Here is a 27,458-nt window from a genome sequence, read left to right as displayed (position 1 = left end):
AGCTAACTTCTCCTATAGCTCTGAATTGTTTTCTGATGCTAGGGATAAAGTCTAGAGCTCTTTTATGCTAGGCAAGAACTACCACTGAAATACACTCCCAGACCACCTACACTTAAAAATGTATAAAATTTAGTGACTGCATCATCAATAAAACACTCACTCATTCTCCAATGTCCAGTATTTTAAAAGCATTGAGTAAATTAAGCATAATAGAAACCACTAGGGTTTACAGGGTTCATCACAATAACTGTATGATTTCAAACCAGCATCTTAAGCCTAATCTAAGGCGGGGGGGCACGTGGTGGAGAGGTAGCTCAGCCAATAAGGAAGAGGATCTAAGTTCAATTCCCAGCACCCACAGGTGGCTAACAATTGTCTATAGAGGGAATCAAACACTTCTGGCCTCCTAGAGCAGCTGCACTCAAGTCCATATACAGACACAGTACATGTAACTAAAAACAGATGGTTGGTAGGTGGGTAGGTAGATAGGTAGGTAGGTAGGTAGGTAGGCAGGCAGGCAGGCAGGCAGACAGACAGACAGACAGACAGAGACACACAGACAGACAAACAGTAAGTAAAACCCACAGGGACAAAACAAAGATAGCTGCTGAGGTGGTCACAGCTTCATTCATAAAAGCTCCAACTGTTAACAACTGAAAGTGCATGACAGGAACATGTGTGCACACACACACAATAAATAAATAAATGGGAAAAATAACATTACTGCTGTGTCTGCATGCACATCACACATGAAGGTCAGAGGACAACTTAAGAATCAATTCTCTCACTTGTACATGTATACAGGGGTTGAACTCAGGTCACCAGACTTGGGCACTTTACCTGCTAGGCCATCTTGCCAGCCCTGAGTTTAAATTTCTGAAAGCCTGTAGTGTGATTGATACTCTGTCACTAAAAGCAGATATGAGCATGAGACTCAAGGACTGTAAGATGTAAGAGTTCACTGTTAAGAAGGCACCTTGATTGAAAACAAAACTACCTAATTCCTAAAGGATCAGAATATAACCAACTTCATAAAGCAAATAAGATTTGACAGAAATACAGGATTGCCACAAAATGCCCTAATGAGAGGGAAAGAAAAACACCTTCCTTTAAAGGCACTCTGACAAGCACCAGGCCTGATGGTGTTCTCCAAGCCAAGGGCAGGAGGGTCTTAAATTCAAGGAAAACCTGGGCCAAAGAGAATTCTCAAACAACTGAGGGTACTCCTCTGGTACTTTCCAAACTTGTATAGACATAAGGCATTATAACTGTTTCCTATAGGAGAAAAAAAATGTAACACACATCAGTACATCCTCAGCATTACTTTGGTGACATAAACTATTTGAAAACCAGAAGGAAGGAGGGAGAGAGGGAGAGAGATAGAGAGAGAGACTACAAGTGTGAAGATAATGGTGATATGGTGATGGATGAGCATGATTATGTAGTGATAAAAAAAAAAAAAGAAATATGGGCATAGGGCTATGGCTTAGTGACAAAGCATTAGCCAGAAGGGAGTGTTGGATCCCGTGGAACTGGAGTTACAGGTGGTGTGCTCTGGGTACTGGGACTCTTACCTGGGTCCTCTGGGAAAGCAGCCATCACTCCAACAGAAAAATGAAGTTTTGTGGATGAGGTAGCCCAGTAGTTAAGGCTAATCCATTGTGTTCTGCATCCCACGCTTCCCTTCTATTGTTGATTGGAAAACTATGAAACAGAACTCTTATGCTTTCCAGAGAGCATAGCTAACTAAAATATATTTAAATAATTTAATTTTATTTACATGTGTGTGACTCTGTGTATGTATATGTTCTCCCTTACTCCCTACTTCTCCCTCTCTGAGAGGCAGGACGAGAGAGGGAGAGAACACAAAGGCCAGAAGAGAACATCAGATTGCCTGTATCTGGAATTACAGGTGACAATAACTACCTCCTAGCGGTGTTGGGGGCTGTCCTCTGTAACAAGCACTCTTTCCCAGTCCCACAGCCACCTCAGCCCCAAATAAACACTCAGAGACTTATATCAATTATATAACTGTTGGCTGATGGCTAAGGCTCCTTATTGGCTAGCTCTGTCTTAATTATTAACCCATTTCTATTAATCTATGTATTTCTACATGGTCTTAACTCACCATAGAAGGGTCCAGACCTCTAACTCCTTTGGTAGTTCACATGGTGACTGCTGAGCGTCTCTGCAAAGAAGAGAGTAATCTCCTGTTTGTCCCTGCTTATATTCTGATTCTGCCCAGCTATGTCACTTCCTGTCTGGCCAATCAGTGGTTTATTCATCAATCATTCCCCATCAGTCCTCTTGAAGAGCAGTGAGTGATCTTAACTACTGATCCATCTCTTTGGCCCCACTACAGAGGCTTAAATAATAAAACATTATGAAGTGAGACATGTAAATGTAAACATCAATACCCTTTTCTTTCTTGGAGTTCACTTTCTTTGATTTTACTTTAGGCCATTTAAGACAGGGTGGACCTGTAATCTCTCTCCATTGGCTCATTCAATGTTCCAAATGTATAGTGTTTATCTAAAAATTCTGCTGGAAATTGACCTAAAGTTGCGCTCCACTGAAGTTCTGTGAATTATTTCATAGTAAAATTACAAACACAATAAAAAAGATGAAGTTTTTTTTTTTTTTTTTAAATGACCGAGGATACAGCTCAGTAGGGCTTAAATACATAGCATACAAAGTCCTGAGTTCAATCCCCAGTACTGGAGGGGAAGATGCAGGACTGCAGGGGTGTGTGCTGAAATAGTCAATTTTATGACTCAAACACTATTGGACAGAAAGCATAATACATTAACAGTGATTTTAACAACTTGATCTTTGACCAACAAATGCTGCTGCAGGGGATTAATCATGAGGCACTGAACCATTCCCATATAGGTCACATGAATTTAATAGGCATCTACGGAGTCCTCCATCAAACAGCTACAGAATATATATTCTCTTTATCAAGTATGGTGGTTTGAATGAGAATGTTCCCCTCAGGCTCAGATGTTTCAATACTTGATTCTGGCACACCTGGTGACACTGTGTAGGTTTAGGAGGTGTGCTAGAGGAAGTGTGTCACTGGAGGCAGGTCCTAAGGTTTAAAAGCCACATACCATTCCCAGTTTACCACTCTCTACTTTCTGCTGGAGTCTGAAGGTGTGGGACTCAGCTGTGCCAGGCACCCTGTCTGCTTGTTGCCATACTTCCCTAATATAATACAGATGGCCCCTTCCCACTCTAGAACCATAAGCCCAAATAAACCTACCTTTCTGTAAGTGGCCTTGGTCACAGTGTGTAATCACAGCAATAGAAAAAAAAAAAAAAAAAAACTGATACACAAGTCAGAGCTTTACCCAAAATAGGTATCTCAGGACATGACACAAGTCTAAACAAGTCCAAGGAGGTGGGATGGTATAAACCTCTTCCATCTTATCGCATCATAATAGAATGAAACTGGAAATCAGTGGAGAAAGAACCACATATTTTTAAACCACCAGCGAGTCACCGAAGAAAAACGGGGGAAAATTTTTTAAATCATGGATTCAAATGTACAGAAGCAATTCAAATGAATCTGTGGGATACCTCAAAGCATTCTAAAATAAAAGTTTGTAGATGTGAGTGACCAAGAGGGATGAGGGAGCTATCTAACAATGCATCTCGAGGCCATCAACAGCAAGAACAAACCTAACCCAAAATCAGCATAAGACAATAAATAAAGATCAAAGCAGAAATGAGTCAGAGACCAAAAAAATAACACCAAGAGTCAATGAGAAAGCTGAGGATTTGAGAAGATAAACAAGTCAAAAGCCCTTAGCCACTTAGCCATGGTAACCAAGTGAAAGAGGAAAGACACAAGTAAGATTAGAGGAGAGAATGGGGTCAGTACAGGAGATACAACTGGAATCCAGACAATCATTCATTATTTTTAAAAATTATATTCCAATAAACAGGAAAATTAAAAGAAATGGGGAAATTCCTAGACACATTTGACAAATCAAAATTTAACTAAGGATACATATTTAAAAGCAAATGCAAAACAGACCAATACCAGCCAAAGAGAATGAAGCGGTGATAAAAAGTTCATCAACAAAGAAGCATTTGGGCTTGAGACATTCACTGCTGAATTCTACTAAACTGTTGCAGGCAAGAGAAAGGACCACACCTATACAAAAAGGAAGGGAAATTATCCCTGCAGGCACACAATGTACTTTTAAAACTAAAGGCTCCAACTAAAGTTCTTCAGTTTCATAGAACTGAAACAAATTCAGCACCAGGAGCTCATCAAGCAAGAAGAAATAAGAAAAGTTCCATTCACAGTAACTTAAAATATATGTATTCATCCTAGCAATAAATCCAGCCACGGTGAAAGACTATTAAAATGAAAACTATAAACACTGGTGAAAGAAAGTGAATGTAACACTAGAAGACAGAACAATATCCTGTGATAACACTGAAACTCATATGCATTTCATGCAATGCCATCAAAACATCAATGATGCCCTTCACACAGAGTAGGCAGGAAAATTTTTATTTGGAAACATAAAGGACCTTAATAGCCAGAGCACAGTACTCAGCCATATAAGTATTACAGTTTTTCTGTCATATATGGAAATAGTAAATCAAAACAAATCACCCACTGACAGGAGAAAAGGACAAATGGTGAAAGAAAAGTGGATCTGAATAAATATATGTACATATGGGAACAATACAGAAAGAAATCATTATTTTGTAAAGTTAATGAGTTAATAAATAATTACCCAGAGTAAAAACAAACCCTCAATAAATGTGGCCTTTGCTAATATCTCTCTGGCTTTTTTAAAATAAAATATAAAGTTATTAGAATTTCCTTAGCCCTTCCAATGATCCTATATTAGTAGAGACAAGAATCAGCATCCACTTTATCATCTTTTTTGTTTATATAAGATATCATCTCTCTCTACACAGCCCTCCCTGGCTGGCCTTAAACTCACCATGTAGACCAGATTACCCTTGAACTCACAGAGATCCACCTGTCTCGGCCTCCTGAGGCCTGGGATTAAAGGTATGTCCTATCATGCCCAGTTCATAAATTTAAAGAGGTGGGTTAGAAAACTTCTATGAAGAGAGCAAAGACTTCAGGCATTCAGTTTCTGACCCAGCTATTTCACTATACCAATGTCACATGAAAGCAACTACAGACAATCACTAAGTAGATGACTATGCCTGTGTGCCAACAAAATGTGACCTTTCTATGTTAAATCTGAATTTCACAAAATTTTTATGTCATAAAATATTACTCTTGATTTCTACTTTCAATTAATTAAAATGTAAAATCCATTATTGAACACAGAACAAAAGGGCTGGGGATGTAGCTCACAGAAATACACCCAGTCTTGGGTTTCATGCAGCAACACACACACACACACACACACACACACACACACACACACACACACACACACACACACACACGGTATGGCCTGAGCCAAGTAGCAATTTGCTGATTCCCAATCTTTCTTACTTTTCCTTCTTTACAACTTAGTGGAGCATTAATATCTACTCATATATCAGATGTTTTCCCACTACATTACGGTTTATCATTTCACATGGTGAATAAATAAAAATGAAAAGTTTAGACAATTCTATCAATTCACTAATTCCATAGTTTTCCATGCTGGTTGAAATAGACACTTAAGTGTGAGCAGTTACTACTCAAGGTGCAGTATGTTGGGTGCAATAAAAATTCAATGAAGCAGGCCATAGAAGCTAGCACATGCCTCTGATTCCAGCATTTGAAGGACAAGGAAAGAGATTTCACCAGAAGGCCACATATGATGAGATGGTTCCGTGAGTAAAGGTGCTTGCTGCCAAGCCTGATGACCTGAGTTCAGTCCCAGACCTAAATAGATGGAAAGAGATCCAACAACTACCAGTTGTCCTCAGACTTGCACATATGTGCCAAGGCACTTGCACAGGCAGGGGCATACACACACAAACACACACACATACACACACACACAGACAGACAGACAGACAGTAATGAAAATAAATGGGGGCTAAACAGATGGCTCAGTGATTAAGGGTGTTTTCTGTTCTTGCAGAGAATTTGAATTCACTTCCTAATATTCATATTAGGCAGCTCATGACCATCAGTAGCTCCAGCTCCAGGGGATCTGACTCCCTCCTGGCCTCCTGAGGCACCTGAATGTACTTGCACATATTCCCACACAGACACACATACATACAAATAATTAAAAACATAAATTTTCAATAAATAAATGGATTAAAGGCAAACCTACTAAATATAAGACATTCCTATCCTTACAAAGTACACTGCCTAACAAAGATCAAGCTATCTAAACACAAGTAACTGAATGACAGTAAGATGACACATGTTGAACAATTTAAGGTACATACTGATTTCCGCAAATCCAAATGTACCACACATACATCCAGGAAAGGATGCAAATCCCCTAATGGTTAAAGCAATGAAAGGAAGGGGTAGTACTTTAGACCAGTTATGATAAACAGGGTTAGCAAAGGATATGGATACTATTGAATGAATAACGGATAAGAAACAAAACAGCAAGAAAAGGAAAAGAAGGAGGATCAAGGGAAGCAGTTAAGAGCTGCCACCATATATGAGAAACAGGAGCCACCCTATGAGCACAGGAGTAGGAAGGAACAAGATGGCGTGCACGCGCACGAGAAAAAGAGAGAGAGGGAGAGAGAGGGAGAGAGGGAGAGGGAGAGAGGGAGAACACAGTAGCAGCCAGGAGTGAGGGTGTCTGGCCAGCACAGGGCAACCTGGAGATCAAGCTAAGAGTTCATGTCCTAACAACACCAAGTACAAGCTCTTAAACTGGGGAGTGACAACAATGACACAGTTTTAAAAAAAACAAAAAAGTCAGTGGCCCAACATGGCTTTAGTAAAAACAAAATGGGGTCAAACTCAGAGAACAGATGTTACCACACTGCCTGAAGTGGTCAGAACCTGAAGCTATGCCGATCAATGGTTTTCAGTTTACTGAACCAACTCCTTTCGTGGCTAAAACATAATCTTACTCCTGAAAATCTTGCCCAAAAACAAAAGCCTAACATCACTCTACAGATACAACTACTGAGACTACTGGATGACTCTTCGAAGCACAGTTACAGCCAAAACTGCTTAAGTACCAAAGTAGGTGTTAAGACCGGAAAGAAAGAGAGCCAGAAGGTGGAAAAGGTGACCTCATCCTGGTCACACAACCCACTGTTTGCCTCTATCTTCACCACCACCCACAAACAGCTGTTTCAAGATCTTGGTAGCATCATAGGAATTCTTAGTAATTGGATAGGGGTCCTAAATCCAGATTGATCAACAATCTGCAGTAGTTAACTTGAAAACAAGAGTTAATTACCACAACAAAAAGGAAATAAATACATGTTCAACACACAAAGGTAGTTTAGCAAACAAGGGCCCAGACAGTAATGCTAGCACAAAGACCTTTGATAACATCAGATGCTGAGACACATGACAGACAGCAAAGCTCTAGCATGGCTGCCAGTCTTGTCACCCACCTTACCCAGAGCTGGTCTTGAGTCTCTGTAAGGTTGTATGATGTTTTTTACTCTTTTTGGCTCTTTGAGGGGGCCCTGCTACCCAGCTCCCAAGTTAATTACACACAGAATCTAATTATTACTTATGAATGTTTGGCCTTAGCTTGTCTTAGGCAGCTCTTCTTTTCTTAACCGCCTACCTTTTCCTCTTAGGTTTTTATCTCTCTCTTCTGTAAACCTTACTTTCACTCTTAACTTCGTGTCTTGCTGGCTGGGTGGCTGGTCTCATCTCCTTGTTCTCTTGCTCTCCTCTTCCTCGGTTCACCTCCTATTTATCCTTTCTGCCTGCCAGCCCCGCCTATCCTTGCTCCTGCCTGACTGCTATTGGCTGTTCAGCTCTTTATTATAACCATCAGGTGTTTTAGACAGGAACAGTAACACAGCTTCAGAATTAAACAAATGCAGCATAAACAAAAGCCACATACCTTATGATAATATTCTACTTCATTCCTGTGTTCTAGTGGCCCCATTAACTGATAATATAGAAATGTAACTGAGCCTGACAATTGTTGTACCTTAACTATCTGCTTTGCACATCCCAAGTGACTTTTCTATAAGTTCATCTGCCACAACCAGACTCAAACATCTACTAAGAAGAAACCATTTATAGTTGCATTATTAGTGATAATGCAGACATCAGCATGTGTCACTGTCCTCCTAGCAGTGAATTTAATGAAATGTTTTGTGATCTAATTCCCTTTGTTATAAGCCTCATGACAACAAGCATTTGTTTTGTTCTCTGATATAATCCCTGTAAATAGGAAAATAATGTCTACAATAAAGCATCTGCTTAATATTTGTTGAAATATTAGATAATAGGTAATTGTTGAATTATTAGATTTTTCACTCTAGGGCAATAGTTATATTAATTACCCAAAATCTATCAACAGATATTACAAGTTAAGCATCGCTTACCCAAAATGCTTGGTACCAGAAAGGGTTCTGATTTGGTATTTGGGGATTTGCTTTTTTAGTTTTGTTTTCCAGATTTTGGAATATTTCATAGACTGCACTGAGCATCCATAATCTAAAGATCCAAAATGTTTCTCTATCTGCCAAGTTTGTGGACTGTTCAAAGTTTTGGTTTCAGAACATTTAAGATCTGTGGAGTGTAGATACTTCATTTTGACTAGCATCATCATCATCCACAAATGGTCATGTGGGTTACATTCCATGAAAGCCATTGAACTGCTAGCGAGATTCTAAGCTTGAATGTATGTTTTAGGCTGAAATTAAAGTGTTTGGGGTCCTTTGGGAAGTTTGTTACGATACCAATGAGGTTCCTAAACTCAATACTCCCTGAACTCCACAAGAGCCCCTAGGCTGGCCTTCTGCCTTACCCTCCTCAATGTGGGGATGGCAGGCATTCAAACACCACATCCAGCAATGATAATTGCTTAAAGCAGACATACCACTCCAATCACAAGACTCAATCAGAAGCAAAGGGGGAAGGAGTGAGTATCATAAAAAAAAAAAATATCACTGATACAGGTAACAGAGAGATGACAGAAGCCACGGGATTCAGTAACAACTTAGAACCCCACCAGGCAGGCACAGAGACTGCAAACTGCAACTAAAAGTGAGCTGCTCTGTGTTTCTCGGGTATTTGTTTCAGAATGGGAGCAGACATGGAAAGTAAACAGTCCTCTGCGTTCTATCTCGGGAAGGCACCATGCCCTGACCTCTGCCCCCCCCCACTAAAAACAAAGGTCTGAATTTGAGGGAAATGCCTGACAGAGGCCTGAGGTAAACCTTTGGGTTCCCAAAGCTCTCTATACTTCACCAAAATGATTCCTACCATTCTGTTTTAAAAGCCTACGTTATAAACCCATAAGGTCTTTGTTTATAGTTGGAAGAGTGCTGAGCACATACCAAGCATTCAATAAATATTTCCTGACTAAATATTGCCTGAATCCTCCACAGAATTATAAGGCTTATGAGAACAGGGATTTCAAGTGGCTCACTCGCCAACTCCCACTCCACTCAGTGAGGGTGTGATTGATCTACAGACAGTAAAAACCCACTTGCTACAGCACATAAGCAGGACTGGGAACCACAGCACTTGCACAGCCTACATAAGACTCAGATTCCCTGACCTCACCCTACTGCATCAATGAACCAAGAAAAGCGGTTCCAAAGAAACCAAGTTCAGTATAATCATGAAATCCCCCAGTCACCATTAAAAATAAATGCTGCCTTTCTAATAATCTATTCTAAACTTTGTTCCTACATCATTACATTCTGAAGTGGGAAGTCACTCACTGCCTGAACACAGGTTACATTCTGAAGTGGGAAGTCACTCAATGCCTGCACACAGGCACATCTTACCAATCATTAAATGAAGACTGAAAAGGTAAGATGAAAGCCAAGAAGTATGAACAGCAGTCAAAAGCTATGCCCCAACTAAACTGAAAACAGGATATCCTTTAAAGTGATTTTCTTGTTTTAAAAGCAAGCCTCCCACTCACTCATCAATTGAAGTCAGTTATGATACTTTCCTGGAACAAATGACTCGATGAAAAATGCAGACAAATTTTGCCAAATAGCACTTAGAAAACCAGTAACAGCATAGCCACTTCAAGATCAGTATGCAAAAATAAATATCAGAGAAAAAAATACTTGAAAGCAATATTTAATATTTCTCTTTTAGACAGGAAGTCACTTTAACATTAGAAAGTCAGAAAAACTATTCTCCCAGTGGTTCTCAACCTGTGGGTCATGACTCCATCAAGGCGTTGCCTGTCAGATATCCTGCATACCAGATATTTATATTACAATTCATAACAGTAGCAAAATTGCAGTTATGAAGTTACAAAGAAATTTCCAAATGTTGTGACCCTTTAATACACAGTTCCTCATCCCCAACCACAAAATTATTTCATTACTACTTCATATCAGAACCTGAATCTGATATTTGGATATCTGATATTCGACCCCTGTAAAGAGCTATCTGATGACAATCCCCCCCCCACCGACCCCGCAAGAGGTTGTGACCCACACGTTGAAAACCACTGCTCCAGAGAAAAGAAATGTATTCTTATAGAGTATATCACACAGAGTGATATGACCTTTGATATACCAACAGCTCACTCATAAAGATTAAATTGATAACCTTCAAAGAAAATGCAGAGCCAGTACGGCAGCTCACAAGTACAAATGATTGCCTTGCAAGCCTGATGACATGAGTTCAGTCCTGCAGTGAAATAACTCCTGCAATTGTCTGCTAACTGCCAATCTGATCTCCATATATGCAACGTGGCATGTGTGTGTATTCACACTCTTCCATACACACAATCCTAACATGCACAATGATAAATTAAACTTAAAGAAAAAAAATACAGTATCAATGGTCTAAGTTTTTACTTGTGTACATATAAATACACTTATCAACAAGTCAAGCTTATCAACTTAAAAGTTCACACATTTTACTAAAGGCTTCACTCAAAACTATTTGTTTGTTTATTTGTTTTTAGACACAGTTTCCCTAGCTGTCCTGAAACTCAATTTATAGATCAGGTAGGTCGGCCTCAAACTCATGGAGATCTGTCTGGCTCTGCCTCCTGAGGGCTGGGAAGAAAGGCCACCACGGACAGCTCAAAACTATTTGAAACAACATCTTACATTGTTATTGATATTATTACAAATAAAAGTGGTGTTTGTTTTGACCTACAATTTAAAGTCATACATCACCAATTTGGGAGTCTCCTTTGAGGTTCAAAACAGTCCTTAGATACATCAAATGGACCTTGCTACCAACAGATTCAATTGCAGTACTCACATGATGGAAGAGAGTAGACTCCTGCAAGTTGTACATACACACATATAATAAATAAACAAATGCATTTCAATTTTTAATTCTAAATAAAAAGTAAGAAACTAATCAGAGACACTGATCCAATAGCAATAAACATGTCCAGAGTCAAGTATACCATGTCTATATGTAAAAAAGAACACAATGTATTGGAGAAATAACTGATTTCAGGAGTAGAGTAGGATGCACAAAAGATATACTGGAAACTATATTAGGTACTTCTGTTAGTATGGTGATAAAATACCACGACCAACGCACCTTACGGGAGAAAAAATACACTTCCAGGGGGAATAGGAGGCGTGCAGCGGGAGTGGGGATGTATAGTAGCAGAAGCAGGAAGCGAGTAACTCATATCTTTAAAGACAAACATGAAGAAGAGACCTGGAGGGGCCATGAATGAGGCTTTCAATTCTCAAAGTCAACTCCAGTGACATACTTCCTCCTCCTAAGTCTTCCCAAACAGTGCTACCAACTGGAGACCAAATGTTCAAATATTTGACCCTTTTGAGGACATTCACATTACACCACTACAGGAACATTCTGTCCCATCTGAAAGCAAGGGAGACCACGATAGTCAGAATTCAGAAAGCAGTTTGATGATGTTCCCACATGGCCAAATTAGGTATAAAAGAAAAGTAAATAAATGTGGTAGATTAAAATACAGCAAATACATAAAAATCCATGAGCTTCATTTTAAAGAATATACAGAAAACAAAGAAACATGTTACACACAGCACCAAAAGATGTACCATTAACACCCGTGTTAAACTGTATAACAGAAGACAGCTTCTTTAACCAACTATGGATGAAAAATATATATACAATAAAGATGACTAGCAATGAAATGTAATATATGGATCTTAAACATAAACCACTGTGAATGGCATTCAAGAGAATGAGAGCTAGAAGCAGTGGTGCAGACCTAAAATCTAAGCATCTGGTATGCTGAGAAGGAGTTGCTTGAATCTGAATCTAGTCTGGACTACATAGCTTGTACCAGACCAGCCAGGAAAGGAACCTGTCGTAAAAACACAAAACAAACGCAAAATACAATCAGACAGGCAATCAGATATCTTCCTGTATATATCTAATATCAAGAAGTTCCATTAAATTTTAGGTCTGACAACAGTGTCTTTTAAGACATGCATACTCAAATAAAGAGAGCAGAGCAGAACACTGACACTGAGTGACAAGCAGCAAGACTATAAATTAACTGTCCTAAGACATATATTGTGTGATGAACACAGGCCTCACAAACGGCTCTTGAAGGAACCAGTGTTATTACCACAACAACCATGTATGACACTCATAACAGCCACCTTGGTCATCAAGAGTAAGTTAAATTATGTTTGATATGTACAACTTAAGAGACACAATGTCCAAACATTGGAATACAATACACTGAACTTCCTATTTACATTTGCTAAGGAGACATGGCCACAATATTTTAAGGGGGGAAAATGGCTGATTGTTCTGCTTACATGTATTTTCTTTACCCAATCTCCCTCACATATTAGCTAACCACAGCTAGCTCAATGACAAGTGTTCACTGTTTAAATATAGAAATGAGATAGTAAGAACTAGACATCTGAAATGCCTTCCCACTGACAGCAAATGCTTTCAAACTAATTTATATTCATGATCTAAAGTATTGTGCAGTTATTAAAATACTCATAAAAACTGACTACTCAAAATGGTATGATTCAAACTTTTACCTAAATCTTATTTATATTATATATACATATATGCATATTCTTGAGAACTGAATTATGTCCCCCCTAAATGCTATGCTGAAGTTCTACTCCACAGAACCTCAAAATATGACTGTATTTGGAGAGATTTTTAAAGCTATAATTAGTTAAGTCTATAAAGATGGGACCTTATCCAGCATACTGACTGGCCTTTTAAGAAACAACAATTTATAGACACATGTAGAGATACCAGGGATACGCATACATAGTGAAAAGACCAAGTGATACCAGAGAAGGAGGCTGTAAACAAAAAGCAAACCTACCAATGCCTTGATCTTGGCTAGACCTCTCTCTAACTTACAGAACACTGAAAAGAATTTAGTTTTTGTTAAGCTACCCAGTGTGCAAAAGTTAGTTATGGTAGCTCTAGCAGACTAAAATGCATGCAAGCAGAGCCAGTGGTATAACAGAAAATGCAATGGTGTTATTTGGTAAGAAGGCTAGTTTTCAGTAAAGTTGGCTTATCAATATTTTTAATAATTAAAAAGAGGAAACAGTCACAGGCCAAGGAAGACAGCTTAGTCAGTAAAGTGCCTGCCATACAGATATGAGGATCTGAGTTCAGATCCCTAGCACTTGTGTAAGAGTTAGACATGATGGCTCACATCTGCAAAACCAATGCTAGTCAGGGGGTAGGGGAAAGACTACAGAAAGATCCCTGGAGCTCACTGGCCAGCCTAGCTCAATCAATGAGCTACCAAATCAAAAGCTCCAGGTTCAGTGAGAGACCCAACCTCAAAGAACAAGGCAAGAGAGATGGCTCATGAATTAAGATGGTTGCCACCGAAAGCCTGAAAACCTGAGTTTTCCTGAATAACTTCTCTACGCTGTCCTCTGACCTCCACATGTGTGCCATGGCACATGTAAGTAGACAAATGTGAGAAAAATCAAAGTAAGGTGAAGAACAATAGAGGAAGACACCCAATGTTGGCCTCTAGCATGTAACTAACACACACACACACACACACACACACACACACACACACTCTACTGTTGATCAGGGAGGTTCCGAAGGTCCCCCAAAATAATATTCTCCACTGACACTTGTGTTGGCTTCCCCCTGGAACAAAGTGGCAAAGTCCTGAAGCTGACATTAGCTACATGCATTAGCTATAGGACATAAAGAATATAAGCTGACTGGGCTAGATGCTGGCTAGCCTTCACAGTGTTACAGGTGTGACAAATGCTATGTGGGAGAACTGTCACCAACAGTCTTACTTATCCATGGACCTTGTGTGCCTTAGTGCCCCTGGCCAGGCAGGATGGACACATTGGTGCACAGTGTCAAGTCTATATGGGGTAACTAACTGCTTTTGTGTGTGTGTGTGTGTGTGTGTGTGTGTGTGTGTGTGTGTGTGTGTGTGTTTTGTTATACTGGATTTGACACTGACCCACAGGAGGGAATTCACATATATCTGCTCTCACAGCTGGGAAGGCCATAGGCCCTAGGAGAAGATACTGATACTGCTGCCCTAAACAACCATGACAATGCCCATCCAACTGCCTTTTAAATAACTATTACCCCACAGATCAGTGCTGCTGTTCACTGTGGTCAGAACACATACTGCAGCAGTCAGCAGACTGGGGATAAATGACTGCTGAACTCTCAGCCATAAATGAGACATCTATAATACCTTCTCTGAGGCACGAACACTGTAGGAGAAGGGGCAAGAAGAGTGTTAGAGATGGAAGAAGAGGGGGAGTGACGTGGAATGCTGACTCCTAGGCACGACATGGCTGTTTACTGCACCAACATCCTACCATACATAGAAAGCACTCGAGGCCCATCCCTCCCTAAGGACTTGTATGCAGTTCACAGTTGGTGGAAGAAGAGACATTTTCTTCAGTGGGGCAGTGACTAGTAAGGTGTCCATGCTCCTGTAAACTGTAACAAATCATTAGGTACCTCTCTCCCATGCAGGCAGGGCTGGGGAGGTGAATACTTGGGAGACTACTACTTGGGAAGAGGAAGTGGATTACAAGAAGTGGAATGAGTGGAGGGGGTCCATTAAGTATAATCAAAATATATTGAGTACATGTGTGTAAAGGTCATAATAAAATCCCTTATTATGTATAGTTAACATAGGTTAGTAAAAAGAAAATTTAAAAATACCCAGGAGTGGTGATGCATGCCTGTAATCCCAGGCCTTGGGAGGAACATGAATTCAAGACCAGCCTGAGTACATTAAGTCCCTGTCTCAAAAGAAACCGTCAGTCCTAAAGTCCTAAGAGTGAAAGAGGCATGCAAAGAAGACAGGCGGAAGAGTGGCCCAGCAGAGGGTGTCAAAGCCCTGTGCAGCTGTCAACATCAGGTGAATGAAAAAGGCACCTGCCCTCTCATGCTAGCACCCAAATGAGATGAAGATGTCAGTCTATACAAAGGAGTGAAACTATGAGCTGGTGAGGAAACAGACTAAGGACTGCTTAAGCAAACTGAAGACCAAATCGGCGACAATTTGAAAACTTAGTTACAAATATGTAGAGAAAACTAAAATGAGCCTTATGCAGTTATAAAAAAAAACACAGATGTAAATTCATCTGTAGCTCCACATACAGTTCAGCTGGGGACTACTCTTGGAGACTGATGGCCATGTACACAGCTACTATATAGAGCTGGCTTCTAAATATCATTCTCCACAAAAACAGAATGAAGTCTGCTCTAAAAGGTGGCCAATCCCAGGGCTGGAGCAGGAAAACATGGTGAGCCTAAATCATCTTATCATAGGAAAGCAAGAATCTCAGAGAAAATATTCCAGCTTGCACACGTACCCACTGGTCAAACTGTGGCCAATGAAAATGAATAGCAATGGATTATAATCCACTAAATAAAACAATAGGACACACTAGGCCATACAAATATAAGAGAACCAATACTGTGAAGGACTGAGAAGTAGTTCTCTTACAAAATACTTCCTTCCTACAAACTAAAGAGAAAGCTAGTTTTATAGTGAAAGACCTTAATCAAATGACCAGTTAGTTATGAGATGCTGCCATCTATTAATGCGACACAAACAATGACACAGTTTCATTTTGTGGTAGTTCTTCCCAAAATATGTAACTTGAATCTAATAGGGGGGCAAGAGGGATATCAAGGTTAGGACACCCTACAAAATAGCTGGCCTACACACAACATCCGAAATTGCGAAGATTAGAGACCTATGAAAAGACTAAGGCGTTTGAAGGAGTGAAGAGACACTGCAACTACAGTTCAATGCAATCTGGAGGGCTGGATATCTACGATATGCTGACTGACTCTCCAGTATTGATGTTTGTGCTATGGCTAAACCAAGTAATGTCCCTGCTTATAGGAAATAAACGCAACATGTTGTGAGGGCAGTGGGCATCCACTCAGAAACTTGGTTCTCAAACTGCCCAAAGTGCAGAGAAGATGGCAGGGCCCCTCACCATCTCCTGGCTAAGTAGACCTGCACACAACTCAATACAGAGCCCAGGACAGGCAATAAAGGAGATGAGAACAAGCTGGGAGTCAAGAGCCCCTAGTCTGACACATCACTTATCCAACATATAGATTATCTGAAATGCATACTCAGAGTGGCAAAACGACCCATTTTTCAGCTAAAACAAAAGAGAAAGACTGTTAAATGAAATTCCCTAGTTTTAAAAAAATGTATATATTTATTTTATGTTTATGGGTATTTTGTCTGCATGTATGTCTGTGTAATTATATGCATGCCTGGTGCCTGCAATGGTCAGGGCCTCTGAAACTAAAGTTACAGATTACTGTGAGCTGCTATATGTGGGAGCTGGGAACCGAACCCAAGGCTTCTGCAAGAGTAGCCAGTATTCTTAAATGACTGAACAGTCCCAACTTGGAGACGAACAAAACATAAAGTGTTTTGTCTGCTAAATGTGAACCACAGCAGCCTCTAGCCCAGAGGCTTGTTTCTCAAAGTGAAGCCTCGGGATACAGAGAAGCCACATGATATACACATGCAGCATTGTCACAGATACAGTTTCATCTCAAGGGTTTGCCCTGGAATTTTCTGACAACTAGTTCCACATTTCTTAAATGCTATATATTGTGGAATAAGGGCAAAGTTCAAACAATTCTTTAAAACTCTGTATTAGAAAATACCATGGTCACAGAAAAGCTACAAGAATAGAAGTAATGAAAAAAAACAAAAACAAAAACCCATACAGCTATTACCAAATTCACTTGCTGCTAACATTGTCTGTTTATCTGAATACATTTGTTGCTTATATATATGTACATATTTACCTATAAAATATATGCATTTTTAATGAATTTAAAAGTCACACACAGTAGGTGTAGTAGCAAAAACCTGCTCCTAGCACTTGAAGACTGAGACAGGACTGCAGCATGTGGGCTATACAATGAGTTCCTGCAGCTCAGCCTGAGATACACAGTGAGACCCTGCCACAAACAACAGTAAGTTACAGATACCATGGCCCTTTCTCCCTATGAACTATAGTGTATATTTCCTAAGATGAAAACATCTCCATGCATAATTTCAGGATATTTATCAATGTTAGTAAGTTAAACACTGATAGGATATTTTTATCTCTTCTACCACATAAAATCTAATGTTGTCAAAGTGAATCAATAATATCCTTCATTGTATTTTTCTCTTTAAAGCGCATCCAATGTTTCTTTGGTCTCCTTTAGTCCAGACCATTTGAAAATATAGAGTGTTGAGTGTGTGTGTGAGTGTGTGTGTGTGTGTGTGTGTGTGTGTGTATGCATTTTAAGTTTCTTCTGATTAGATTCAGGCTATTCATTCATGGTGGAGGCAAAAAAAGTTAAGGCACTTAGGACACACAATATCCACTGGAAGTATTTGTTTTGATTATGCACTCATAGTGTGGTCTGGCTTTGTTACTGCAGTTACCATTTTCCCCCTTGTAACTAATAAGCGCACAATAGGGAGAAATTTAAAGCCATGCAGACATCCTGCTTTTCATCAAATTCCCTTCTAGCCTTGTCAGTTATTGATTCCCATCAGAAACAATTCTTATTATGGCCTCAAAATAAGAACATGAGTTATTCATAAGAATAAACATAAATTTTTAAATTAAACAGGCTTCAACTTTTGAGTGCAGCGCCATATGCTTTGGGAGTTAAGTACAAATTCACCACTTTAGGAATACTATACTGCAATGGTTTGAATATACAAGACTAGAACAACCAGGAACAGAATCCAGGATAAAGAAAAATCAACCTGAGATGGGTGTCACAGAGGATATAATCTATTTACAATCATTTAACTGGTAAGTCAAGACAGACAACTCCATTGAAAAAGCTAAATGAGGAGCTGAAGAAAAGGCTCCAAGGTTGAGAACACACAATGCTCTTGCAGAGGGCCCTGGCATGGTCCTCAGAACCCACAAAGAGACTCAAAGGTGCCTGAATATCCAGCTCCAGGACATGTGCGGCTGTGTTCCAGCCTCTCAGGCCCCTGCACACACCCGACACATACACATAACTGAAAAATTGAAATACATTTCTAAAAAGTTAAAATAATAGATGGAAAATCTAAATCCTCTTACAAGTCAAAGAATGACTTGACAAAGTAAATATCATATCTGATCTATTGACTTTATAAAGCCATATTATAAGGTACTGAGCTTGTCTTCCTTCTCTACATTCAGATTCTTAAGTTTCCCACGAGATAACGCACTATTCACTTTAACTTTTAATCGCTCACCCACTTTCATATATGTCAGCATTCCTACCTCCTCCCTCAGACAGGGCTTAGCCACAAAAATGTCTACCTCTTCAAACCCACAGAAAGTTTATACTGCAGTCTAAGTCAAACACACACAACTGATTTAAAGTTTCAGCCATTATCATGTGGAGCACTAGCATTTTGTAATCTTTCCTCCTTCCTTAGCCTTTTTAAATACTGGTCAATTAATAAATTGATTTTCACAATGACGTACAATTCAAAGCATTACCCCAGAACCTGGGCTGTAATTCTTTATCAGATTTATCAAATTTAATATATTCTAAGTATGGTATGAATCCAACAAGTGTATGAATTATGATGGTAGAAAAGGAAACTAAGAAATAAGAAAAGGTAACAAGCATTGTAGTATATGCCTTTAATCCCAGCTCTTAGGAGGAAGTCAGTCAAACCTGAGTTCTAGGCCAGCCTGGTCTTCAGAGTGAGCTCCAGGTCAGGGCTACATAAGAAAACCCTGTCTTGAAAAACCATAACAGAGAGAGAGAAGGAGGGAGAGGAGGGAGAGGAGGGAGAGGAGGGAGGGAGGGAAGACTAAGAATGTAGCTCAATGGGAGATCACCTGCCTACTATGCATGAGACTCTAGGTCTCCCAGGACTAAGAAGAAAAATAACTGATGAAAACAAAGAGGCTGGATATAATGGCATACACCTATAATCCCAGCATCTAGGAGGTGGAAGCAGGTATCATCAGAAGTTCAAAGCCAGCCTCAGTTACATAGCAAGTTTGAATTGAGGCTAGCCTGGGCTACATGAGACCCTGTCTCCAAATTTAAAAAAAAAAAAATATATGGCAGGGGGAAAATGTCAAGGACTCGAAAATTGTTCTGTGATTTCAAGACTAGGTGATAAAATATTTTGTGTAAAATTACACACACATTTACATAACTTCAGTGAAGCATTTTTAAAATGGCCAATGACTTAACATCCTTGTCTATGATTTCAAAAACCACTGGAGAGCCTTAATTGCTATTCAATGTAAAATGCAAATACAGTGCTTTCCTTATCTGAACACTCATCAACCATAGGCCAAGTTTGAATTTCAAGTGTTTAACTCAATAAAACTGCCATCTTACTTTATTTGGTTTTTCATTTTCAGGACAGGGTTTCTCTGTGTAGCCGTGGCTGTCCTGAAACTCATTTACAGATCAGGCTGCCCTAGAACTCAGGTTCACCAGCCTTTGCCTCCTGAGAGCTGGGATTAAAGGTATGTACCACTACTGCCCAGCTGAAACTGCCATTTCTTACCTAGAGTGCTTTAACAGAACAATTCTACAGAAACTGATTAAGAGACTTCAACATTTTGAAAGAAAAAGCAGATTTAGAAGAGGAAGATTCCAGATTTGGTTGTTCGATATTTGATCTATCTGTGAGATTTGAGGAGTCACTAATGGGGCAGGCATGGTGACACATGCCCACCATGCCCACACTAGGAAGGCTGAGGAGAGGCTCAACTTCCAGTTCAGGGACCTCCAGTTCTAGGCTAGGCAGCAACTCCCTGTCTCACAAAGCAGTCACTAACAGACTAGGAAAAGAACACTGAACTCTATCACATAAAGTGAGATTAAAGGGTTTTGTTTGGTTGGTTGGTTAGTTGGTTTGTTGTTTTGTTTTGTAAAAGGTTATGTGCTAACAGGAGAAAATGAGAATGAAACAAGGTATGATTTTCAGTATTAAAATTCTGGGCACAGAAGAAGACTTACAAACACATCCATCAGCCTGTTAACATCAGTTGGGTACAGGTGAAATACATAAAATACAATTATCGTCCATCTTTGTCACTGTTTTACTGTTTAACATGGATGTAAATTCTGAGTTAATTCTCAAAAGAGAAAGAAAACTATATTCATATAGTTAAAAAATAAAAAAGACAAAAAACCATCAGACTCTCTGAACCTCAATTTCATCTATAAAAGGGTAACAATTTACTCTTAAAATCACCTACAGATTAAAAAAAAAAAAAGATCACATATAGAAATAAGAAATAAAGGCTCTTTGCAAACTACAAAGCATTATGCAAAGTTGTGTTATGCTAATCTAAAGCACCCAGAACTACAGAAGGAGGTAACATACAGACACAGAAATCTACGACAGACATGCAGGCACTGAGTCAGTAAGTAGCTGCTGGGCTATTTCCTTGGACCTGTAAAAGGTCTTATGACCTATCTATTTAATATCAAAATGTTTTCAAATTTCCTATGAACAACAAATAGTGAAGTTTTACATAATATAGCAATGAGCTTTCATATACAAAACATAAGACAAATTGAGACCTAGTCATATAATCCCTGGAATTTGGACTGCCAAATACATTCTTTCATAATTTCAAAAAGCCAGGCTTTATAGATCTCTAGCAGTCTCCAGTGCTCATGCCCATAAATCACTTGCTTTGATATACAACACAACATTTTAAGTGGTGGTTCTCTCTTTTGCCTCCATCTCTGGCATTTTACTTACACTGAGTAATAAACATCTCTAAATGCCTATTTAAAATCGGCATTAAAAAAAGGACAAAAGCATGTCTTTTCTGTATCTTTTCATAGAGCTGGTCTACTTATGGCATTAGTCCACACACATTTAAATATTCTAGCTAACTCATGCTACAGATGCTGTACCTGTTGTAATATAAGAAAAGCCTAGCTATGGAGAAAAGATGCCATGCGATGGGGTTCAAGCAGAGGGGTTTTTATTAGGAAAAGGTATCACAAAAAGGGGAAAGGAGAGGGGGAGGATGGGCCTCTGAGGACAGGAACAGCAGGAGAGAGGAAAGAGGGGCAAAGAGAGAGGGACAAGTCAGAGAGAGGGAGAGAAAGAGAGAAGGATGGGAAGTGGGAAGGGACCTTTTAAAAGCAAACATAGTGAATATGCATAGGTGGTGTTCTTAGAGCCTACAGCTGAGGGCATATCCTGTCAGAACCTCAAGGACAGGCCAGTACAGATGCCTGAATACTAACAGTACCTACATTTTAAGAGTTATTATTCACATCATGCTATATATATCTTCATTTGCATGACATAGTGTGTGTGGTGTATGCATGTTCAGATAGGTATACAGGGGTGGGTAGATGCTTATAGAGGCCTGGTACTGTCTGACATCAGGAATGTTTTGTTTTGTTTTCTTGAGAAAGGGTTTCTCTGTGTACCCCCAGCTGTCCTGAAACTCAACTCTATAGACCAGGCTGGTCTGGAACTCACAGAGATACATCTGCCTCTGCCTCCCAGGCGCTGGGATTAAATGCCTGCACCACCACTGCCAGGCAGCATCAGGAATCTTCCTCAGTCACTTGCCACCTTATTCATAGGTCTCTGCACTGAAACCACAACTCAGTGGTATGGATAGTGAAATTACAAATTCACTGCCACACCCACCCAGAAATTAGATGGGTGCTGCAGATCTAAACTCCTGTCCAGCAAAGCACCTTATCTAAAGACAACCAATAAGAAATTAAGTTACTTAGGTGGAAAAAAAAAAATCAAATGATTACATGAAAAAAAAAATGGCTTGCTGGATATTTAAAAGATATTTGAAGCTAGATTAATATTTGAAAAACCAGCCAGGTACTGTGGCATGTGCCAGTAATCACAGCTACTAGAGACATTCAGGCAGATAGATAGCTTGAGCCTTTGAGTTCAAGGCCAGCCAAGACAACACGGCATGCCTTTGTTTTATAAATAAATTTAAAGAAATCAACAAAGAGCTTGGTATAATGGAGCATCCCCATAGGCCCCTACCTCTAGGACAGCCTCAGCTATGAAACAAGTTCAAGCCCAGTCAGGGCTATGTAAGAACCTGCTCAGAAATATAAAAATGAAATCCTGCATTGTTCCTTTTAAGAAAGCAAGATTTGAGCTGAGGATGTAGTTCAGTTGGTAGAGGGCTTGCCTAGCATTTATAAAGCCGTGGGTTCGATCTCATTACTCCATAAACCAAGGGGCAAGCACCCTATAAACTGGCTGCAGTAACACATGCTTAGTAGTCAGAGACACAGGAGGAGCAAGGCCATGGTAACTCTTGAGGCCAGAAAATGCTACTTCTCACACATAATAACCTTCCTGTATTACAATATAAATTTTATATTGTAAACTAGCATGGTTGCATTTATATTTTCTTTAAAATGCAAACATTCACCTTTAGGCTAATCCCAAGATAAATATATTAAAATTCAAACTTATATTATGAGAAAAAAAGCAACAGATGTATATATAATAGCACTTGGGATACTGACAGCAGAATAGTACTAAGTTCAAACCAACCTCTACTACTACATAGTTAAGACCTTGCCTCAAGGGCTGGGTTAAAACCAACCTCTACTACTACAAAACAAAAACTGACTTAAAAACTTAAAGGGCTGAAGAGATGGCTCAGAGGTTAAGAGCACTGGCTATTCCTCTAGAGGTCCTGAGTTCAATCCCCAGCAGCCATGTGGTGGCTCGAAACCTTCTATAGTGGGATCTGATGGCTCTCTTCTGGTGTAAAGTTGTACATGTGGATGAGCGCACTCATATACATGAAATAAATAAATCTTTAAAGTATTTGAAAAAAACTTAAGAAAAACATGCTAAAAGAGGGCTAAACATAAAATGTATGTTTATCAGTAGTTTCCTACTTTTGCAAGCACACCTGGAGTTTAAGATACCTATCCTGGGACATTGTATGTATGTGGAGGCAACACACCAAAAAAATGTGGGGTAACTTTAAAAACTGGTTTCCCTAGTCCTCCCTTTCCAGGTGACCCTAATATGTGTACTGAAGTATACTTTACCTAGGAGAAATTCCCAAGCACCTGCTAGCCAAACTGCCTGAACTTCATCAGCTGCAGAGCAATCGGATCCTTTCGTTGCTTTTATGGAAATCAAGGGTAATACAAGAAATGCATGACTCCAGTATGGCATCAAAATGACCAATCATCTAACACTCCTAACTCTGGTCCCCAAAACTACCATGAAGGGATCTTAGAAAACACATGTCCTGCAGAATGTCCCTTATCCAACACTCCTGCCAGAGGCTCGGTTTTCATTTTAAGTCTTTCCGATTTACAAGACGATTCACTACCAGGTTCCCTTCAGTAATCAGCTTCGAAAGAATCACTGAGCTGATAAAACACAAATTCTTTACTTATATAAATGCAGTCTTCTCACAATTTTCCCAGAACTCGTCTAGTCTGTGAAAGAAGATGCAGGCATCCACTTCCTTGAGAAGAAAAAAGATCCTTTCAATATCTGTTACCCCAGAAGGGTTTCACATGTTTTGAATTCTTCGGGTAAAAAAAGTTTTCAGACATAAGTGCTTTCTTTTATATTAAATGGCTCTCTTGGTGATAAAATAAAGATCAATGTCACTCTAAACTCCAGACTAATGAACTGCAGGGAACAGACAAGAAATCTGGCAAGAGCTGAACAGAGGTCTGCTCAGAAGCTACTAGTAAAATATACCAGCTCCCCTCCCCCACTCCCAACCCTTTAAGGTTTCAATTAAGATGGGGCCTAGTTTTACTCTTAGAAGGGGACAGACAGAAGAAGCACATTTCCAGCTAGGAAGTCTCTTCATGGGGGGAAGGGGGACAACTCCAGAATATAGACAAGAACCATTTCCTTCCTTCAGCTGACACAGGCGTGTGTGTCTTCCTCCCAGCCTGGAAAACACCAAATCTAAAGAAAAGTTTCATCACATACCACCCAAAAGATGGCATCAAGTTAATCCCAGTAACTTATTTTTTTAATCCAGCATTGGAATCTCATAAAAGATGGCATGAAATGAATTTTTAGAGTCCAGCATTGCCCATCTTCAATATGCCATAAAAAGAGGATATGTTTCCCCAGTTGTAACTCTCCTTTCTGCTGATGCTCCTGGATTAGGTAAGGGATGAGGTTGTTTAACAAGGTGTGTGTGTGTGTGTGTGTGTGCAGAAAGGCTTCTTCTGCAAGTCCTCCAGGATTCCTCAGAACTACCAAGAAAAGCACAAATGAATGGAAGATTCCATTACACACATAGATTATCACAGCCCATCCCCCATTAGTTTTTGCCAGGTGCACAATCTGCACGTTAGTGGACATGCAGGCCAGTCTTCCAGCCATTGTGAACTGGAGAATGAGCCCAGGCACGAAACTAAAAGAGAACCAATGAAAAGTTAATTCCTCTCTAAAAGGAGCCCAAGAATGAAATAACTTCACTATGTGAGGAATTATACGACATCAAAGGTTAGATAATGGACAACAGGTGTCTTTGGAGAGACAGAAGCCACAATGAGTTGCTCCTATTTTAGGATATCCATTCTCAAAGCAGTCTAGTAACAATGATTTTTTTTTCCCCCTCAAGAAAGTCAAGACCAAAACGTGGCTCTACTATTTAACAACTGCAAGAACCTGATGCTTTCTACTTGCTTTTTATTTCACTTTTTTTTTAATCCATTAATCCCAACCTTGTGTGGGCCGATTAAAATATGGCTTAGGGCCAGACTGTTTACTGATCCGTGAACATTAACTAACTAGAGATTTAATGTCAAGAAATGGGAAAGAAAAGCATCGGAATACAGGCTACCACCACATAAAATATTCAAAATACAAATCAAATCCAGGAGCAGGTATCACATAACTGCAATATCAGCCAAAGCGAAATCCTCTCTCTCACCATAACACTTAAAACTCAATCTTTACAGTAACCGAATTCCAGGGGGCCTCGAAGAATCCTAATTCCAGACACAGGTACTGGCTACCCCTGGAGATCTTCCGTTCCTCAGACCAGTCACAAAATTCACCACTTCTATTCTGGTCAAAGTGGACACTGAGAAAACACTTGAGTCTACAGAATAATTCATTCTCTTTCTCTCCTTTCCACAAAGACAGCATATTCCAAAAATGGAGAACCCTTTCTTTCCCCGATCGAGGCCCCCTTTCTTATGGATTCATTGGGCAGGATTACTCTCTCCGGCATGCAATGGGAGAACGCACACTTCTGCTTTCGCTCTTAAAAAGGGGGTAACCCAACACAAATGCACCTCTTCCTCTCCTGTATTGAGTAAGTGAGGTGCTTGCTCTCTCTGTCCACCACTGCAAACGTTCCGAGAAGTGGAGGGAAGTTGTCAGCTGCAAATACAAAGACTGACGAGGGGGTGCCTCCAACTGAGAAGTGGGACTGGGGGAGGGGGGTCCCTACTCTCTGCGGTAAGGCTGCCCAGTCTCTGCCTAGAGCTCCCTAAAGTGGAAAGATGCACCCTTGAAGGAGAGCCCGTATCTGATGAAGGAAGGGGTGCTCCGACTTTAATCGGGGTCGGAGGATGGTGTTAAAGCGTACCGGGATGGAACGCAGCAGTTGCTGGGGTGGGAGGCTGGGGAGGGGGAGGTCGCCGAGGGGGAAGGAGGGGCCCCCGCACTTGAAGGGGGCTCTGGGAAGAGAGGAGGGTCTGGACGCGAGAGCCGCATGGGGGAGGGGCCGCCCGTCCCGGAGGCGGCGGCAGGGCTGCAGCCTCGCGGGGACCATGTGCGGGACAGCGGCGGCCACCCCGCGGGGCAGCCGGGGGAGCAGGGCCCGCCGCGGGCGGGCGAGCGAGCAAGCGGGCGGACGGGCGCGCGCGCGCAGGAAGCCGGGGTCCCGGGTTACGCACGAGGGGCGCGAGCCCGCGGCCGGACTCACCGAGGCTGCCGGCGAAACCGTCCATCTTGCGGAGGGGAGAACGCGCCGGGCTCGGGGCTCAGCGGGGCGGGCGCTTCATTCAGCACAAGGACCGAATGTGGCGGCCGCGGAGCCTGACGCGCTCGTCCTCGGCGTCGCCCGACGCGGCTCCTGACTCCCGCCTCTGCCGTCCGCCCGTCACCCGGAGGGTTGGTCGGTCGGTCGGTCGGTCGGCTGGTCAGGGTGAGAGCCGCACAGCCCGCCGTTCGCCCGGCCTCTCTCTCTCTCCTCCTCCCTCTCGCTCGCTCGCCCAAGCCGCAGCAGCGAGCGCCGCGCCCCGCCCCCGCGCCCGCGCGCAGCCACGGCTCCGCCCCCGCGCACGCCGTCACGCTTCCGACCCCGCCCCCCACGTGATGGATCTGGGCGGGGCTTCGCAGACACGCCCCTCCCTTTGCCGGGGCCCGGGCAGCGGCGGAGGTTACTACTGGTGCGGAGAGTCTCCTGGCTGCGCTTGCTTGCGGGTTCCCTGCCGGTGTCCTCCAACCTGAAGGGGGAGGAGGGGGCTGATTGGGCGGGACTCGTGAGCAGCCTACTGCTTGGGAAAGCCCAAGTGCACGGTGGGATTCTCTCACCTCTGGATACCTGAAGCTGGGCCTGAGTGGGCGGGACTCATGAGAATCCTGCTGCTTGGGAAAGCCCAAGTGCATGGTGGGATTCTCTCACCTCTGGAGACTTAGTCCAAGTCTGGACTATTATTATCTCTTGAAGGGAGATAATCCCACAAGGACTCTAAAATAGTCAAAAGAGTGAGTGAAGGGATTACCCCCTTTCTGGCTTCCCCACTAATCTAGTCAAGTGGGGAATAATAAGTAAATAAATAGAGGTAAGACTTCTTGATCCACTTGGAGCCAGCACTGCCACAGCAGCAGATTGCAGGATAGATGTCATTGCTGAATGAAGAAGAGTTCGTCTTGCCCAGTGTTTCT

General features: G+C 41.1%; 1 protein-coding gene across 7 annotated transcripts in view; it reads right to left on the bottom strand.

Moving 5' to 3' along the window:
- Eml4 (EMAP like 4) overlaps positions 1-26,693 on the bottom strand; it is a 109,186-nt gene extending 82,493 nt beyond the window's left edge. For 4 of the 7 annotated variants that reach the window (XM_051175165.1, XM_051175166.1, XM_051175169.1 and 1 more), the window contains exon 1: positions 26,494-26,692. In XM_051175165.1, coding sequence (XP_051031122.1) covers positions 26,494-26,518 — 25 coding nt within the window. In that variant the 5' untranslated portion in view covers positions 26,519-26,692. Of the gene's footprint in view, positions 1-7,539; positions 7,574-26,493 lie in introns of those variants that run through there. The other 3 variants (XM_051175167.1, XM_051175164.1, XM_051175168.1) reach the window with 3 other exon arrangements.
- Positions 26,694-27,458: the final 765 nt, after the last annotated feature.

The sequence above is a fragment of the Phodopus roborovskii genome, unplaced genomic scaffold (genome assembly GCF_943737965.1).
Source record: "Phodopus roborovskii unplaced genomic scaffold, PHOROB, whole genome shotgun sequence".
In the NCBI taxonomy this organism is placed as follows: Eukaryota; Metazoa; Chordata; class Mammalia; order Rodentia; family Cricetidae; genus Phodopus; species Phodopus roborovskii.
This window is presented reverse-complemented; position numbering and strand designations above follow the sequence as displayed.